Genomic DNA, 17,516 nt, shown 5'->3' on the forward strand with positions numbered 1-17,516 from the left:
CCCAAAGGATATTATCCCCGCCTGAGTAAATTAAATTTACAGACATGAGAGTGTTTTTTGGTTTTACTATTTTATTTTGATAAAGTACCCGCTTTTTGAAGAAAGTTGATTTTGAAAAAAATCTTCAACAACTTAAAGTGTATTTAATTTTAAATACATAGGTTACATTCACTCATTTGCTCGTACATATGCAGTGCACCTATAGTTTTAATGAATAAGAAACTTTGAATGTGCAAACGGAGCCAGTAGTGACCTATTTTTGTGACAAAAGTCAACTAATTTAAATGCAAAACTTTACTAACTTGAAATTACTTAACTTTTTAAGAGTTTAGATTAAGTTTCTTGTTTAACTACTTCGTTGACTTTGTATGTGAGGATTGCAGTTATCGGAATGAATGGAGAAAAATAAAAGAATTTTCCTTTTTTTGAATAGGAAAATGTGGTGTGTGTGTTTCTGATGCAAGAAAAGGTCATTGCAAGGGTAGATTATGAAATATTGAATATTAGAAACGGAGAGAAGGTTAAAAACAATAAATAAAAATGAAGTTAAAACTCAAATGAGTTCGCATATGCTTTGAATATCCTTGCGAAGAAAATTAACATTTCAGAATCGTTTATAGTGTTCCTGATGTACGCTCAAAAATGACGCTAGTAATTAAGTTAAACTATAACCAGTTAGTATAACTCGTTGACGATTTTTGGCTATGTACCCGGACGAAGATTGGTTTCTGGAATGTGAGGACGCAGGAAGTGCAGGTCCGCAAAATGCCAGATTCCTCCAATTAGAGAGAGAATTTATGCGGTACAGGATAGATATCTGTGGACTAAGCGAAGTGCGATGGTTGGCCCTTTGGGGAAAGGCTTATCAAAGCTAAATTTCAGAAAAGAGTATAATCCGTCACACTTAGCGCACAGATCAACGAACGCAAACAGTTAATAACTGCTGCACAAGGGGAAGAAAGAATCGACCTGGAGTCCTCGTATCGCATGAAAAAGAAAAAGGTTGAGCGCAGTGTGCACCGTGACAAGCGTAACTACATCAACGCATTGCTGCAAGAAGCAGAAAATGCTTCGAACAGATCTGTAAACGGTCCACAGAATAACCAAAGAGGTGACCAGTTCACACAGCTCAAAGAAACATCTAGTGAAAGAAGTAGACGGTACTGTGATAAGTTCGGTAGATGAGTCAAGTCAGAAGGTGGAAAGAACACTTTTCCTCGGTTTTAAACCAAGTGTTTGCAAACAACGCGCAGCCGATACCTTCCGCACCTCCCAGTAAAGATGAGATCGTTGCGGCAATCAAAGCCCCTAAGAACAACAAAACGGTAGGACTTGATGGAATTCCCGCAGAGCTTTTACAAGCACACCGCCAACTTCATCAAGCGAACTGCTTCATCCGCTCATAAAAGGAGACTGGACCACCGAAAGCTTCCCCCATGAGTGGAAGAAGGAAATTATCACACCCTGCGGATCATTATTGAACAGTGCGTTGAATATCGATGATCACTACTACTCCTGCTGTTCATCGACTTCGAGAAAGCCTTTGATAGCGTTAACAGGGAGTATATCTGGTTATCCTTGCGGAGGAGGGGCATCCCAGAAAAACTAATTGCTATTATTAAAGCAACATATGATGGATCCAAGTGTCACGTTGTGCACGATGGTAGGCTGCCAGATGGTTTTGAAATCCGAAGCGGAGTCAGACAGGGTTGTATTCTGTCGCCAATATTGTTTTTTTTTGTGATAATCGATGTACTGCGCTCAACTCTGTCAGATAGCGGAGGGATCCAATGGACTTTGACATCGTATTTAAAGCACTTGGATTACGCGGACGATGTTTGCTTACTCTCTCATAGAATCATGGATCTCCATCAAATGAAAACAAGTGTGGAGGGAAAAGCAGAAGTTGTGGGGCTAAAAATTTATTTCGACAAAACAAAAATGGTCAGCCTCGGAACCCGACAATCCTCTCAAATAAATATTTTCTCGCAAACGGTGGAAAAAAGTGGAGAGCTTTCAATACCTTGGAAGTATCGTTTCCATCGAAGGTGGAACCGAACAAGATGTCATTTGCCGGCGTTCGGTATGCTGTCAAAAATTTGGAGGAATAACTCTATTAGCTTAAGAACAAACGACTGTTTCACACAAATGTCGAATCTGTGCTTCTTTATGGGTGCAGCACTTGGAAAATTACTTAAACCATAAAAATAAAGTTGCAAAAATTCGTGAATAGATGTCTTCGTAACATCCTAAGGATAGAAGGACAGGTCAGTAACCTATGTCTATAATACGAAGACGTAAGTAGCAATGGATTGGACATACGCTTCGAAAAACTAATGACTGCATTGCAGGCCAAGCAATGCAGTGGAATCAGCTCACACAAGATGGAAGAAGAGCTGCTGAACCGAGAAGCACATGATGCAGGAAAGTCAAGGTGGAGTCAGCGTCACTAGGCAAGAGTTGGCGGGAGCTGAAACACATCTCCGAAAACCGTACACGATGGCGCTTAGGTGTAGTAAACCCTATGCCTCTTAGGGTTCTCAACGGACTTAACAGGTCTGAGGACCTAAGTAAGTAAGTATATATAAGACGAAAAAACGCAGATATATTATTTGTTCACCAATTGTTAATGGGCACTATAGTAGATTCCCTGGCACTACTGAGTGATATTGGGTAAGTTCGGGCATTATGGCACACCTAACGTTAATCTAAAATAACTTTAAAACGAACAACATTTTATAATTCAGTATTTTTTTTATTAAATAAGAGAAAACAGTAACATAAATAAATCAAATAAAAATAATAATTCAACTTCATTAACAACAAATAAATTATTTTAAAAATAGTTTAAAAAAAAACCATATTGCCCTACCTGCGGGCAATATGGCGCACCCCTGAGGGCAATATGGCGGGGAGATTTCATTTTTGATTTAAACGCCCACATCCATCACAGGTGTTCTTAAATCCCGTGAGACCACTGTCCACAAAGGACACACTGCATCCACTCGTCCTTTTTGATTGTAGTGGTGTAATCTTAACCACATCCAGCACAAATATCTTCCCCGAAATCTTCGGGCCCATTCGACTCGTCGGCTAGCTGGATCTCAAGATTTTGTTCGTTGGATGACGTTGATGATTGCCGCTTTACCTTTATTTTTTTTGGCCTTGGAAGCTTAGTCTTCAGTTGTTTTTGTATTGATTCCTTACCCAACGAAGTTAACACCCTGGCCTTTTGCTTTCTTGTAATATTTTTCATCTGACTAGAACAAGATGGGACGGGAGAAATTAAGTTCAGCATTTTTCCAGGCGTTATATCGCTAGCAGCTTCCTCAGTTGTACTTGTAGTCGGAGGAACTTCAATGGGAGGTGGAGTTGCGGGAGGCATTGGAACGGTTTCCTCATTTTGATGGTCAATGAATGCGTAATCCGGTATTATTTCTTGATTGAAAGGATAAATACCTGTGGAACTAAATCCCGAAATTCCATTCTTGGGTATGGCGGCTTTAACCCAAGCACTGGACAGTAACTTTCCAAACTGAAGTATGTTAATTTTTTTATCGGGATCAGTTCTTATGAACAAATTGCATGCTACAAAAAAATATGTCTTAAATGGTTTAAAAAACGATCGGTCCAAAGGTTGAAGAAATTGAGTTGTGTGAGGTGGAAGACAAAATAGGATTATGTCGTTTTGTGTGGCATATTCATGCATTTCCAAGTTGGTGTGAGATGAGTGACCGTCAAGTATGAGAAGAACTTTGCCACTAGGCTTTCTTGGAATGAAATGTTCTTTTAACCATGAAAAGATTTCTTTGTTTATATAACCTGATTTTTCTCCCATATAAACTACTGATCCAGGTGGCATTCCCTGTGCCCATTCAACCTTCTTTCTTTTTCCTTTAAAAATACAAGCTGGAGGAAGAAAACTACCCTCCGCATTGCAACAGGCTACTACTGTTACCGTTTCTCCTCTTTCGGCTGACGTCACCACAGCGACATTTTTTGAACCTTTTTCAGCAATGACATACTCGGGTTTGTTATTCACTTGACAACCAGTTTCGTCCATGTTGAATATGTTGGAAGGTTGGTCAAATAAATTATTTTGCTGTAAAACGTCTTCCAACAAACGAAAATACCTTGAAACATCTTCTATGGACATACCATTTGCGCGAGCCTTAGAAACCCCTTCAGATTTGCGTATAGAAAGCTCAGGATGGCGTTTTAGAAACAGCAAAAGCCATCCGTGAAACTGTGATTTGATTGTACTTCTTTTCTAATTCAAGGGCCATACGGCACATCTCTCTTCTATTCGGAGAAAATCCATGCGCTTGCAATTTCACAATGTGTTGTACAATTTTTCCTTCGTTTTCTGCATTAAGGCTGGACCTAAGGCATGCTTCTTGTAGTCTTTAGTCTTAAGCCTTCTTCTAATGATAGATGCCGGAACTTTGTAATGCTCGGCAGCAGCATTTATTGACCTTTATTTGTTGTGCGTATATTTAGCATTTCTGAAATAATTATAAATAACTTACAGTTAAAATACTATTTTACAACGGAATTATCCCTATAATATGCATAGCATAACATAAGATGCAAAAAACGAGAAGAGACGAAGAGACATACGTATGAAACTATAATTTACATGAAAACTTCATAGTATCTGCGCCATATTACACAAAAAACACTAATTCACAACACATTACAAAAAAAACTAAGTTTTTTTTTCGTTTCAAAAATTTCCCGCTACACAACAAAACTGAAACTGTATTCTGCATTACACCCTTCACACCGAACATCTGCGTTATATACTTACCGAGAAAAACGAATCCAAACACAATGCAAAATAATAAAAACACGAGCAAACTGTAAATTTTTTGTATATTCTTTTTTTTTTTTGTCCAGCGAAATACGTCGTATCGACTAACGATGTTTACAGGGCACGTGTTCAGCAGAGACTGAAGTTTTTGCATTGTTTTTATTTTGATTAGAATTTTAGAAGTATGATATTTGCGAGGTGCGCCATAATGCCCCATGCGCCATAATGCCCGAACTTACCCTTCATCTTACCACTTACCCTCGAAATCTATGATCTGTCTCCCTTTTCTATACCCCTCATCACCGCGCTAATTACGGGCACTTTGAATCAATAATGTACAGAATTCCTCGTCACTGCAACGCTGCTAAGCTAGTCTTCGATTTTCACATTTCCAAATTCCATCTGAAAGATACCCTTTACTTTTTCCCTTTTTGAGCCCACACTCCTCGACCCTTTTAATTTTAAGTCTAATACAACATAAATGTTTAGTTCTTTTACATTAAAGAGCTTTTAAACGAAACACGTGAATTATTGTTGAAAACTGATAGCAAGAACCAACAACTAACTTAGTGTTAAGTTAAGTTAAGTTATAGCTTGTATTAAGCTGAATAAATAACTAAATACCAGAATCAATACCAAAATAGAGAATTCCTTATTGATTTCTCCATTACTTTATAGGCATCAATAGTACGCTCACTGTACCCTCAGAAAAATTACAAACAAAAAATACTACTTGCTTCGATATAAATGTATTCTATTCTTAAATATTTTATTAAGTATTTTGTCAAACGAAACAATTAACACACAATTTTTATATTTCGAACACAATTTATTTAGTATTTACACATCTACAAATTTTGTTAAAAATATTTTTCTTTAAATGAGTGAAAGACGAAATGACTTCTTACGCACAGTTGTCAAACCAACTGAATCCTCGGGTTATATGCAAGATGGCCATCAATCAAAGATTCAACAACAAAGATATATCGAAAACAGAAAACAGAATTTCGATCCGCGATATGGAGACCAAATGAAATATATCGAAGAAACAATGAACCATCGAAGTTGCTACAATAACATTCAGGAAAATAATCATTATCGTGACTTTCAACAACTTCAGCAGGAGGCAAATCGAGGAGGTGGAGGTGATTATAGAGACAATCCGAGTGTAAGCAAACAAAACTACTTCCAGGATGAATACCCCCAACATAAGAAGTCACAAACTGACTTTAAGGACATTAAGTCAGACGAAACATTTTTTCCGGGACTCAGTGATCGCAGTGATAGCACTAAGCAAACCGCTATCAAAAAGCAAATTACCAACAGAAAACAATTGTATGATTTAGTGGGATCGAAGGCAAGTTTGCATAAAGATATCGATGAATCCATCACAAATGTTAACAACCACGCTACGAAAACTTATAGACGACCTGAAAAACCACTAAATTCAAAGTTACAATATTCGGTAAGTGAGGAAGATCTGCTACCATGCTCGACATGTCAATCTGCTGAATTGATCAATGAGAAATTTATCCATCCGATGATAAAGAAGTTTCGTTTGCTGTATTTGCATAATATCAAGGAAGAAGTTGGAATTATGGAAGACTTGGAGACTCTGCCAAATAAGTTGGCTAAATTTTGTCAGGAAATGGAAAATAACTTATAGAGCAACCTCTATTGAGCAATTTAAAATAATTAAATTCAAAATAGACGTTATATTTAAGGGAAATGGATTTTGGTTTAAATAAATCATAGTTTTGCAGATACAAAATTAAAAGAGTCTTTTGTTTTTACTTTTGCGTTTCTAACCATAATAAAATTGCAAAAATATTCCATTTACGTCTTGAATTTAACAACAAGTTCCTGTAGAATTTGGATTAAAATATTTAGTTTATTCTTTAAGTACCCGTGGCATGATGGTTAGACTGTTAAGTCAGAAGTCTTAGGTTCGATCAATGCCTATGCCTTACTTACTTAAGGTGGCGCTACAGTCTGGGATGGACCTGGGTCTCAACCAACAATCGTCTCCATCAGCCAGCTCGGTCCCTAGCTAGCTGTCACCAGTTTCGCACGCCAAGTTGGTTGTCCTCTCCCACATGGGTGCTCCGCCTGAGTTGCGGTCTTCCTTTACTGCACTGTCACTCGGGATTGGATTTGAAGACCTTCCAGGCTGGAGCGCTGATGTCCATTCGCTCTACATGACCTAGCCATCTAAGCCGTTGGACTTTAATTCTGCTAACTAGGTCAGTGTCGCTGTACAGCCCGTAAAGTTCGTCGTTATATCTTCTCATCCATTCTCCATCTATGCATACGGGACCAAAAATCACCCGAAGAATTTTTCTCTCGAAGCATCCTAAAACGCTCTCATCTTTCTTTGGCAGGGTCCAGGCCTCAGCGCCATAAATGAGAACCGGGATGATGAGTGTCTTATAGAATTGCCTTCTAAGTCCAAAGAAGCAGGTTCTACTATGATGTTCCACTGATCGTCTTTACAGGCTTCGGTGCGTGGCTGGTACCCTTGGAAGGTTCTTTTTACCTTTTAGTAAAATTTACTTACCTCATTCCTGTTGTGACATCCCTCTATATCCTCGATCGCGCGCTTCTCATGCTCTCTTTTTTTCCATCTAAGAAGCCGGTGTTTCTCTCTCCTCTTCTGCTCGTATAGCTCGCAAGCAGCTCTGGTCCTTTTGTGCAGCACTGTATTGTATGCCTGCTGTTTCGCTGCGTGCGCTTGCCGGTATTCGTCGTCAAACCAGGGGTTTCACTGTGGTGGCTTGGTGAAACCTAGCACTCCAGAGGCGGCATCTCTGATGGCTGCAAGGCAATATTGCCACTTGTTACATATTTATGAATTATTATTATATTAATATCTATTGTGAATTGTACTATAAATTTCCATTTATATATTGTGAACTAACCTCATATAAGAATTGTCATATTTAGATGGGAAATTAAAGTCATTCTAGAAAACGTCAATATACAGTGTGGTTCTTCTTTTCATTCATATACCTTTTTGAGGTTACATTAGTGGCGACGAGGATTATAGAGGTTAAGGAAAATCTTTGCGATGACTGAAACCACGCAGCAAATTATTCAAGCATTGACAAATGCTTTACAAAATTTGCAAACTACTCCCAACTCACCAAATTTACATTTCGAACAATATAACGAAAATGAAGAACCATTCAACAACTACATTAAAAGACTTGAAAATTATCTTGCACTACGAAGTCTTACAGATGCTACAAAGAAACGGCAAGTACTTATAAATTGCATTGGCGCCAAATACTACCAACTTCTTTCAAACTTAACAGCCCCAGATGAGCCTGACGCAAAAACTTACGATGAGTTAGTGGTACTCCTGAAAAATCACCTCAGCCCAAAACCAAATGAGATTACTGAGCAGCATAAGTTTTTGCTCAGACTACAACACGAGGGGGAGTCGATATTCAATTACATGGCTGAGTTAAAAAAGTTGAGCGCATACTGCAATTTTACATGTGAGGCATGCAAAAAGTCAACACTTTCAACTCATCTTCGATCACAATTCATTCGAGGGCTTAGAGATTCCGACATTAAAGAAAGGCTTCTGAGGGAAACATTGACTACAATGACCTTGGATAAAGCTTTTGAATACGCACTCTCCATGGAGACTTCAAGGGCAGAGACCCGCAATATGCTAAATATTCACCAAGTGCATGCGAAAAACTCGTCTGTACAGAGTACGAGATCAAACGCAAAAATGAATGTTAGTAAAAGGTTTACTCCAAAAGATAAAAAAACGATTTGCTATAGGTGTGGAAAGCATGATCACATTGCAAACAAATGTCGTGCAGAAAATCTTTTTTGTAAAAAGTGTCGCTGCAGTGGTCATGTGATCTCAGTGTGTATGAAATCGAAATCCAGAGAGACTAATCTACTTGAAGTCTATGAAGACTTTGAGGAAGAAGATGATAAACAGCAGAGTGACGACGAGCCTTACGAATTAAACGTACTTAATTTAGCCCCAAATAGCAATAAAAACCCTGCATCAAAAGTTGAAACTCGTGGGGGTAAGTACTACATAACCTTACAAGTCAACGACAAAAACCTGGCCATGGAGTTCGACACAGGTGCAGCAATATCGGTCATGAATTACGGTACATTTATATCACTTTGGCCAAAAGCAAAAATTACACCTACAAAAGTTATTTTGAAAACGTACAACAATACAACATTTCCAGCTTATGGGAAATCTCAAGTACAAGTAGGGTACAATGGGCGCAAGGTTATGTGCGATCTTTACATTGTAAAGGAGCCATATAGTACACTTTTGGGAAGAGAATGGGTTCAAGCACTAAACATTTTACAAATTAATGCACTAAATATCTTTACAGAGAATAAAGACATCGTCAATTTAAAGAAACAAATATTCGAAAACCACTCTGAAGTTTTTCAATCAAAAATTGGAACGATACCCAATGTGAAAGGTATGCTTAAACTACGAGAAGGATCATCTCCTATATTTGTAAAGCCAAGACAGGTTCCATATGCTATACGACCTCTCATTGAAGATGAAATCACTCGACTGGAAAATGATGGTATCATTGAAAAAGTCGAACATTCAGATTGGGGAACACCTGTCGTGCCTGTTATTAAAGCAGACAAGTCAATACGTTTATGTGCAGACTTTAAGGTAACTTTGAATAAACTCATTGTAAACGATAAATACCCTATTCCCAAAATCGAAGAACTGTATCAAAAACTCAAGTACGGTGAGTACTACTGCACTTTCGACATTTACAAAGCCTACTTGCATCTTAGCATGACGGAAGAGAGCGCTCTATTACAGACAATAAGCACAACAAAAGGTCTATATAAAGTGAATAGGCTGATGTTTGGAGTTAAAACCGCACCCAACATTTGGCAACGCTTTATGGATCAACATATTATCAATGATCTCGAGGGAACAGCTTGTTTTTTCGACGATATTATTGTTATGGGACGAAATTTAGAAGAGACTCTTAAAAGATGCAACTGCCTACTTGAAAAACTACATAAGTTCAATCTTCATTTAAATAGGTCTAAGTGCAGACTGTTTGAAAAAAGTGTAATTTATTTGGGACATAAAATAGACAAGAATGGCCTACACAAAACACCCGATAAGGTACATGCTATTTCTGAGATGAAGCCTCCGAAAGATTCTTCTCAGCTACGGCAGTTTCTTGGCATGGTTAATTACTACCACAAATTCATTCCGGAGTTGTCTACCAAATTGCATCCATTATACAAGCTTCTAAGAAAAGACCAACGATTTGAATGGCTTCCTGAGTGCCAGCATGCGTTCGAAGTTTTAAAAAAGGAGATCGTGAGTGAGAATGTTCTCGTTCCATTTGACGAAAATTTGCCACTCATACTTGCCACTGATGCTTCACCAGTTGGACTTTCGGCAATACTATCGCACTCAACGAACCAAGGTGAAAAACCTATCGCTTTCGCTTCAAGGAGTCTGTCAAAAGCCGAAACTAATTACAGTCAACTAGATAAAGAAGCAACTGCCATATTTTGGGGATTACACAAATTCTTCGATTATTGCTACGGGAGAGATTTCACCCTCATTACAGACAACAAACCTTTAACTTCAATATTCAGCCCTGAGAAAAATTTACCACTTCTTACAGCTCAGCGTTTACTACATTACGCACTATTTTTAAGGGGATTCAAATACAATATTCGATACAAAAATACTAAAGAGCACACTAATGCTGATTATCTTTCCAGGTTTCCGATAGAAAATGAAATTTCAGAACACCAAACAAAAGAAGTTTATCAGCTTTGGGAAGATGTTTTACCCGTAACGAAAACCGAAATTTTAAAAGAGATGAAAAGGGATAAAGAACTGTCCTTACTGTTCATCCAACTACAAACAGGGGGTTCTCTCAAGAACTCGCCATACAGTGGTATGGAAAGTGATCTAATGCTGCAAGATGGGTGCATTTTCAGAGGAATAAGAATTCTGATTCCATCAACACTGCGTCTGAAGGTGTTACAGGAACTGCACACAGCTCATATTGGGATCACTAAAATGAAAGCTATGGCAAGGAGTTATTGCTACTGGCCGGGTATAGATCGCGATATTGAGGAGATGGTAAAAAGCTGTCGTGATTGTGCGAAAGTACTTACCGAACCAAGCAAAGCTACTAACCACCCTTGGGATATTCCTGCCCAACCTTGGCAGCGCATACATATCGATTTTGCTGGACCATTCATGGAACATTTCTTCTTGGTTATCGTTGATGCGAAGACGAAATGGTTGGAAGTTTTTCCAATGAAGAGAATAACTAGCTCTTTCACAATTCGCGCACTCAGGGAAGTTTTTGCAAGGTTTGGTTTACCGAATACACTCGTGTCAGATAACGGCACAAACTTTACTTCTAAAGAGTTTAGCGATTTCTTAATATCAAATGGTATTAAGCACAAACTCTCTTCTCCCGCACACCCCGCCACGAATGGACAAGCCGAACGTTTTGTGCGAATCTTGAAGGATGGCCTACGATCATCAGTAAATGACCCTGGAGATTTGCATACGAAATTACACCGACTACTTTTACAGTATCGAAAAACTCCATCGACAACAACGGGGAAGAGTCCAGCCGAATCTATGTTGAAATTTAATTTCCGAACGAGACTTGATTTGCTAAAGTCAGCAGCACCACACGAGGGGGAGATGGAAAGGAGTTTTGAATGCAAGCGAAGTTTTACAGTTGGGGATCTGGTGCAAGTGCGCTACTACCAGAACAAGGAGGTTAAATGGAAGTTTGGGAAAATATCTAAACGCGAGGGACTTCTGCACTATTTAGTGGATGTTGACGGAACTTGTTACCGGAGGCATATTGACCAGATTCGTTCCACACTGGTCGAAGGTAATAACACTTATAAACCTTTATCTGTTTCCTTAGAGCAACAACCAGCAATGACGGCGGCGGCGATTCAAGAAGAACTAGGTAAAGAGAACAACTTAGCAACAATGAATGAAAGCTTGACAAACATAAAGACAACGGTAGATGTTGGAGGAGAAACGAAAATCACCGTAGAGAAATCTGATTGTGATGCTGCTGCAAACAACAAAGGTGAAGAGAGACAAGAACAAACAACCGAGATAAGGAGATCAGAACGAGTGCGTCGTCCAGTAATTCGTTATCAAAGCATTATGTAGTGGGGAAGACTGTTACATATTTATGAATTATTATTATATTAATATCTATTGTGAATTGTACTATAAATTTCCATTTATATATTGTGAACTAACCTCATATAAGAATTGTCATATTTAGATGGGAAATTAAAGTCATTCTAGAAAACGTCAATATACAGTGTGGTTCTTCTTTTCATTCATATACCTTTTTGAGGTTACATTACCACTGGTTTTCAATGCTTAATGCAGGCAGCATAGAACTCCTAAAGAGGTTACTAGAGACTTGATCTGAAAAGGACATCTGAAAGAGACTGAGAGTCTTTTGCGATTGTAGCCGTCTAACGTCGAAACTTCTCACAGTACTTCCTTGTTTTAGCTTAGATTGGGATATCCGTAGCCGTATCTTGGCTACAACGAGATATTGGTCCGAGTCAATGCTGGCCCCTTGGAATGTTCGGATATCCTGTACATTGGAGAAGTGTGGTGCATCGATCACAATGTGGTCAATCTGGTTGACTGTTTATTGATCGGGAGATTTCCATGTCCCCTGTGGATATCAAGATGTGTGGACTGCGTACTTGCTAAATCGATCAGCCCGAATGCGTTGTCGGAGGCGGTGTCGTGCAGGCTGTATCTCCCGATTATGCCATTTCTTCCTAGCTTGGCAATAAAATCTACTTAGACAATTTTAATGTCATAGCCAGGGCACTGCTCATATGTCTTGTCCAAGAGCTCGAAGAATATGTCTTTGGTGTCTTCATCTTTCTCCTCTGTTGGGGCATGCATGTTGGAAATTGCCCGGTCCATCCCATCACTCTTCTTGGATGGCGGTAATATCTGCCTTTCAGCAGTTTATTGCTTCCGCTAATTGTTCGGCTGCACTTGATCTGTTAAGGGACCTAACATTCCACGTACAGATCCAAAGTTCGTTGTCCTTATTTCGTTGTGAATTCGTCCGTATCCGAGGCTTGTTGGTGCTTAGCAACTAAAGGTATTGTTTACGTTTCCAAAACTGGGAGCCGTATAAACCGCTCCTTACAGGCCTGGGCTCAGAATATGTCGAAGAAGCCCTATAAGGTGTTCACTAAGTAGTTCAACCTTACTGGAACTGTAGATGCCACCATCTCGAGAATTCGTCTGCTGCCGTTTGGATAAGGAGAGGTGCCTTAGTAGAAACACCTCTCCCCCTCTCTCGTTTGCTGCCCCCAACAACTTTCCACTGGGGTTAGAACACAATCTCCAGTTGAGGTACTAGGCACCCGATGTTCACCACGGGGAGATGAGATTAGAGGTTGATAGACAGAGGTCGGTTTTGAGAAAAACCTGTGGACGTTTGTGTCTTCTTGAATGCACATGTCTACCATTTGAACATCTGCCTATGCCATCTAAAGTTTTTTCACGGGTACTGCCTCTTGCGAGAATTGACAAATTCTCCAAGAGTAATTCTTGTCATAAAAAGTGCTTTCTCAAATTAGCCCTTTAGATTCGGCTTTAGATTCCCCTCTATCCCTGACAACAGAATTCGCACACAGGAATGGTTGAGAGTTGTAAGTCACTAGGCAATAGTTCTCAACGGAATGTTGAGCCACCCAATTCATTTTTTTTTTAATTTAATATTCTTTTAGCTTCAACATCAATGATCAAAGTGAATACCCGACTTATGTAAAAGGTTTTCCAATAAGACATTTCATATGGTTTAAGAGACATCAAATTATGTTTATTCAATTATAAATTAGAAGATAAATATATGGCACTACACTACTACAGCACGGGGTAGACCTGAGGGTCTCCAGCCAGCTCGGTCTTTAGTTACCTGTCTCCAGTTTTTTACACCGAGTTGGTTGAGGTCCTCTCCCACCTGCGTGAGCCACCTGAGTCGCGATATTTCTCTATTGAGCTACCGATTCGGGGATTGGATAATGATACCTTCTTCAATGTTCAACGATCCACTGACATCACTCTTTAATCTTCCTATTATGGCAATATTATCGGCGCGGCGTATCGGAGTGATGGGATAGACTTTGTGCCTAGAGTGTTGAAGATTGAGTTTCGAACAATTCTTTCCAGAATGATGTTGAATAAGAAGCATGACAGTGTTTCGCCTTGTCTAAACCCTTTTTGACATCAAATGCACCGGCGAGACTTTTTTTTTAATTTGTAGCTGCATCGTTTTTAAAGAACCTTTAAGTAAAACTTAAGGGACCTTTGATACCCTTATTATGAGAATTCGGAAAGGAGGATAGACATTGAAAAAAGGTATCGTTGCACATTGGTTTTTAAATCCTTAATATTGAAATGCCTGGGAAAGACTTAGTGTGCTAAAGAATTGTATATTCGCGAATATTACGGCAAAAGAACGAATCTCTGTACTTGACAGAACGACCGAAGTTGGGCTCGAGGGTGTACTGTTGATCATTCCTGGTAGCACGAGTATTACGGTTGAATTGCTAGAGGAGAAGTTGTCAGTTTCAATGATGCAAGTGAGGCCAGTTAGAATAGCGTTGCCAACTTACTTTGTTGTATTTGCGTGATTTATTCCGTTATGCAAGCTCATTTTAAAGAAATACCTCGTATAAATATTCAAAATCCATCAAAAGTGCAATCATAAATTTCAGATACGTTTTCGTTATTGTTTACATTGCTTAAGCTTACCGTTTTTGATTTTTGTACAAGAAAAATTATTGTGCTCAAAAAAGCGCTAATAGTTTTTTAAATCAATTTGACTTAACCGAAAGAACATGCAACCGTTTATTCTATACGTATGTATATTCTATTTCCATAGAAAACGTTTTCGTATGTCCTGAATATTCTGCTAAAATGCGTGCATCAAGAAGAGAATTTAATTCAAATGTACATATAGTTGGTATGCAGGTACACTTTGTTCCTGCTCCACCAGCACAGCATTCCTGTCGAAAAGGACTAAGAGGTAGGATGTACACGATTCAGGAAAAAGCTACATTCGTGCAGTGCAGACCAAACACATACATACCTACTCGTACAGATACTACAAAGTTGGAAAAGAATTTGAATAAAAGTCCTCGTCGCAAAATTGGATGTTAAATTGCTGATGGCAAATGAGTAGTTGAGTAGGTGGATTAAATGCATTTAAGTGAACAATTTAATTTTTTATTTAAATTTAATATTTGCAAGTTTTTGAAAAAATAAAAGAGGACAACGACGAACATGAAGGCCAAATATAACTCTAAGACTTTTATACAATCTTAGCTTTTCACTTAAAGTTTAATTTCATATATTACCTCAAGGATTAATGTTTTTTTGTAAGTTGTGAAAGGTTGTTATACATAGGAACTAATTTTCTTCGTTTAGTTAATTGGCTTTATAAAGACTATTGAAAATATCATTTAAGTAAGTGACGATAACTTCTAAGAATATTAATTTATACACAAAAATAAAAGAATATGTAATAAATAAATAAAAGATTTTTGTCTTTTACAGGTTCCTACAATAAAAATTAAACACTGACAACGTCGATGTTGCGTCAACGCATCCGTTCCATTAACATTGACGTACGAAATGAAATTGTGTGATTCAATGGATAAGTTGCGTTGTTTTGACAGCTTGATTCAAATTACTAGGTCTGTTCTATTTCTTGAACCCATTGCGTACTGAGGACTTTTAGAGCATTTCATAAAACTGATAAAAGCTTTGCTTTATATTGTATTTGTGTTTGCTTGAAAAATTAAATAAAGACTGTCAGAATTGGCAATAAAAAACTGTAAAAATAATTTAGAAAATGTAGAAAACAATTTTTTCAGTTCTCACCTTAATTTGTATGTTTTCTTTTTGTTCAGCTCGAGCTAAAATTAAGTTTACCTACTTTTTTTCTCGAAATTTCAGCTTAAACCTTATAAATTTTGATAGAAGAATGTTATGTAGAAAATGCAATTAATATTGTGAAAAATATTCGCCAAGTTCCAATTTGTGTTTTCGTATTTTTTTTTTCACTCCGAAAAACTTTCTTCAAGAAAATAATCCTAAATATCCATTTTATTTAAAAACGACATATTATATCACAGAACATTTTACAAATTAAAAAATAGTTGTTCTCAAACACAATTAGACTATTTTTGTTAAAAACAAACTATTTAAAAATGTTTTTTTCAATTTCTTTTAACAGATGATATTATATGTGTTTGCATTTACATGTATTCGAAATAAAATTTTTATATGTTAAAACAAATATTATGAGGAGATTCAACTTCGACCATTCCCCATTTTAGCAACGATTCACAATTTATGAGTCCGATACATTTTGACAGCTCTTTTGATTTAGGTTAGTCCGCGGCGTTCAGCGCAACGACAAGCGTCTTCTTTGGGCATCAGTGCGTTAAATTTTGGTCAAAGATTTGAATTTTCACCCGTACAAACCCATGAATCGAAAGATACCGACTCTTATACACTCTTCGCTCAGACAATGCTTCGAAAATTGGCAGATGGTAAGATCTGTTTGGGTAATCTTTTAACGATCGATGAAGCTCATTTCAAGCTCTACGGCGCCGTAAACTTGCAAAACTTCAGGTATTGGCCGAAGATAACCCAGTCTGGATACACGAAAAGCCGTTACACGGCCAGCGTGTGACGGTTTGGTGCGCGGTAGCGGAGTGGGGCATTGTCGGTCCCTACATTTTTGATGGAACACGGTACAGAAACATGTTAAGCAATTTCCTCCTCCCCGAACTTCGCCGTAGACGTCGTTTGAGTCGAAAAAATATTCCAACAGGATGGTGCGACGCACGTGCCATACTGCCTGCGAAACGCTCGCTCTGTTGAAAAAAGCGTTCGGTACTCGTTTACTCTCTCGTTCGACAGATTTCGCTTGGACGACTCGTTCTCCCGATATGACTGTTTCGGATTTTTTCCTCTGGGTATATTTGAAAGGGCGTGTCTACACGACTCGTGTACGTGATTTGGAGGATTTAAAAGAGCGCATTCGACAACAAATTTCTGAGATTACGCCGAAAATATTAAGAACTGTCTTCGAAAATTTTGTCAAAAGATTAAACGATTGTGTAAGCCAAAACGGACATCATTTAATGGATGTAATATTTCATAAATAATTTGTCTAATCTATATATTTTCGAATAAAATTTGTATCGTTGTTGAACGTGCTTTGGTTCTGAAGTTATTTCAAAAAGAAATATGGGCATATTTGTGTGGTCACCCGTAATAACAATAATGTTAGATTTGAAATATATAGTTTAAACCTACTTATTTATTAACATAAATTGTGAATAATTTTGTATATGCAAACCTCATGAGAACAGCGGTGCATCATTTTATCGAACATACCACTATTATTGACAGATGATGTCAACGAACCTTCCGGAAAGAAAAGTTAAAAGTGTAGCTATATTTTGCGTTGTGGCCGGTAACTGAGGCCTTAACTACAGTTTAAGGCCGAATCCGAACGTCTAATTTAAGAAACCACTTTTCATGACAAAAATTACTCTTTGCCATTTCCTCGCAAGAGGTATTACCCGTGAAAAAAACTTTAGTTTGCACAAGTAG

At 38.1% G+C, this 17,516-nt stretch overlaps 2 protein-coding genes across 2 annotated transcripts; both read left to right on the forward strand.

Annotated features, from left to right (window-relative positions):
* Positions 1-5,577: 5,577 nt before the first annotated feature.
* LOC129951875 (uncharacterized) lies at positions 5,578-6,584 on the forward strand. Its single transcript, XM_056064224.1, has one exon. The coding sequence runs from the start codon at positions 5,694-5,696 to the stop codon at positions 6,477-6,479; it is 786 nt and encodes a 261-aa protein (XP_055920199.1). The 5' UTR covers positions 5,578-5,693; the 3' UTR covers positions 6,480-6,584.
* Positions 6,585-7,880: 1,296 nt separating this feature from the next.
* LOC129950691 (uncharacterized protein K02A2.6-like) lies at positions 7,881-12,008 on the forward strand. Its single transcript, XM_056062614.1, has one exon. It carries the CDS (start codon positions 7,881-7,883, stop codon positions 12,006-12,008), a length of 4,128 nt encoding a protein of 1,375 aa, XP_055918589.1.
* The last annotated feature ends 5,508 nt before the right edge of the window (positions 12,009-17,516 follow it).

Source organism: Eupeodes corollae, chromosome 3 (genome assembly GCF_945859685.1).
Source record: "Eupeodes corollae chromosome 3, idEupCoro1.1, whole genome shotgun sequence".
Lineage (NCBI taxonomy): Eukaryota > Metazoa > Arthropoda > Insecta > Diptera > Syrphidae > Eupeodes > Eupeodes corollae.

Coding starts and splice junctions, on each gene's coding strand:
- LOC129950691 (XM_056062614.1), top strand. CDS start 7,881: ATGACTGAAACCACGCAGCAAATTATTCAAGCATTGACAAATGCTTTA.
- LOC129951875 (XM_056064224.1), top strand. CDS start 5,694: ATGAGTGAAAGACGAAATGACTTCTTACGCACAGTTGTCAAACCAACT.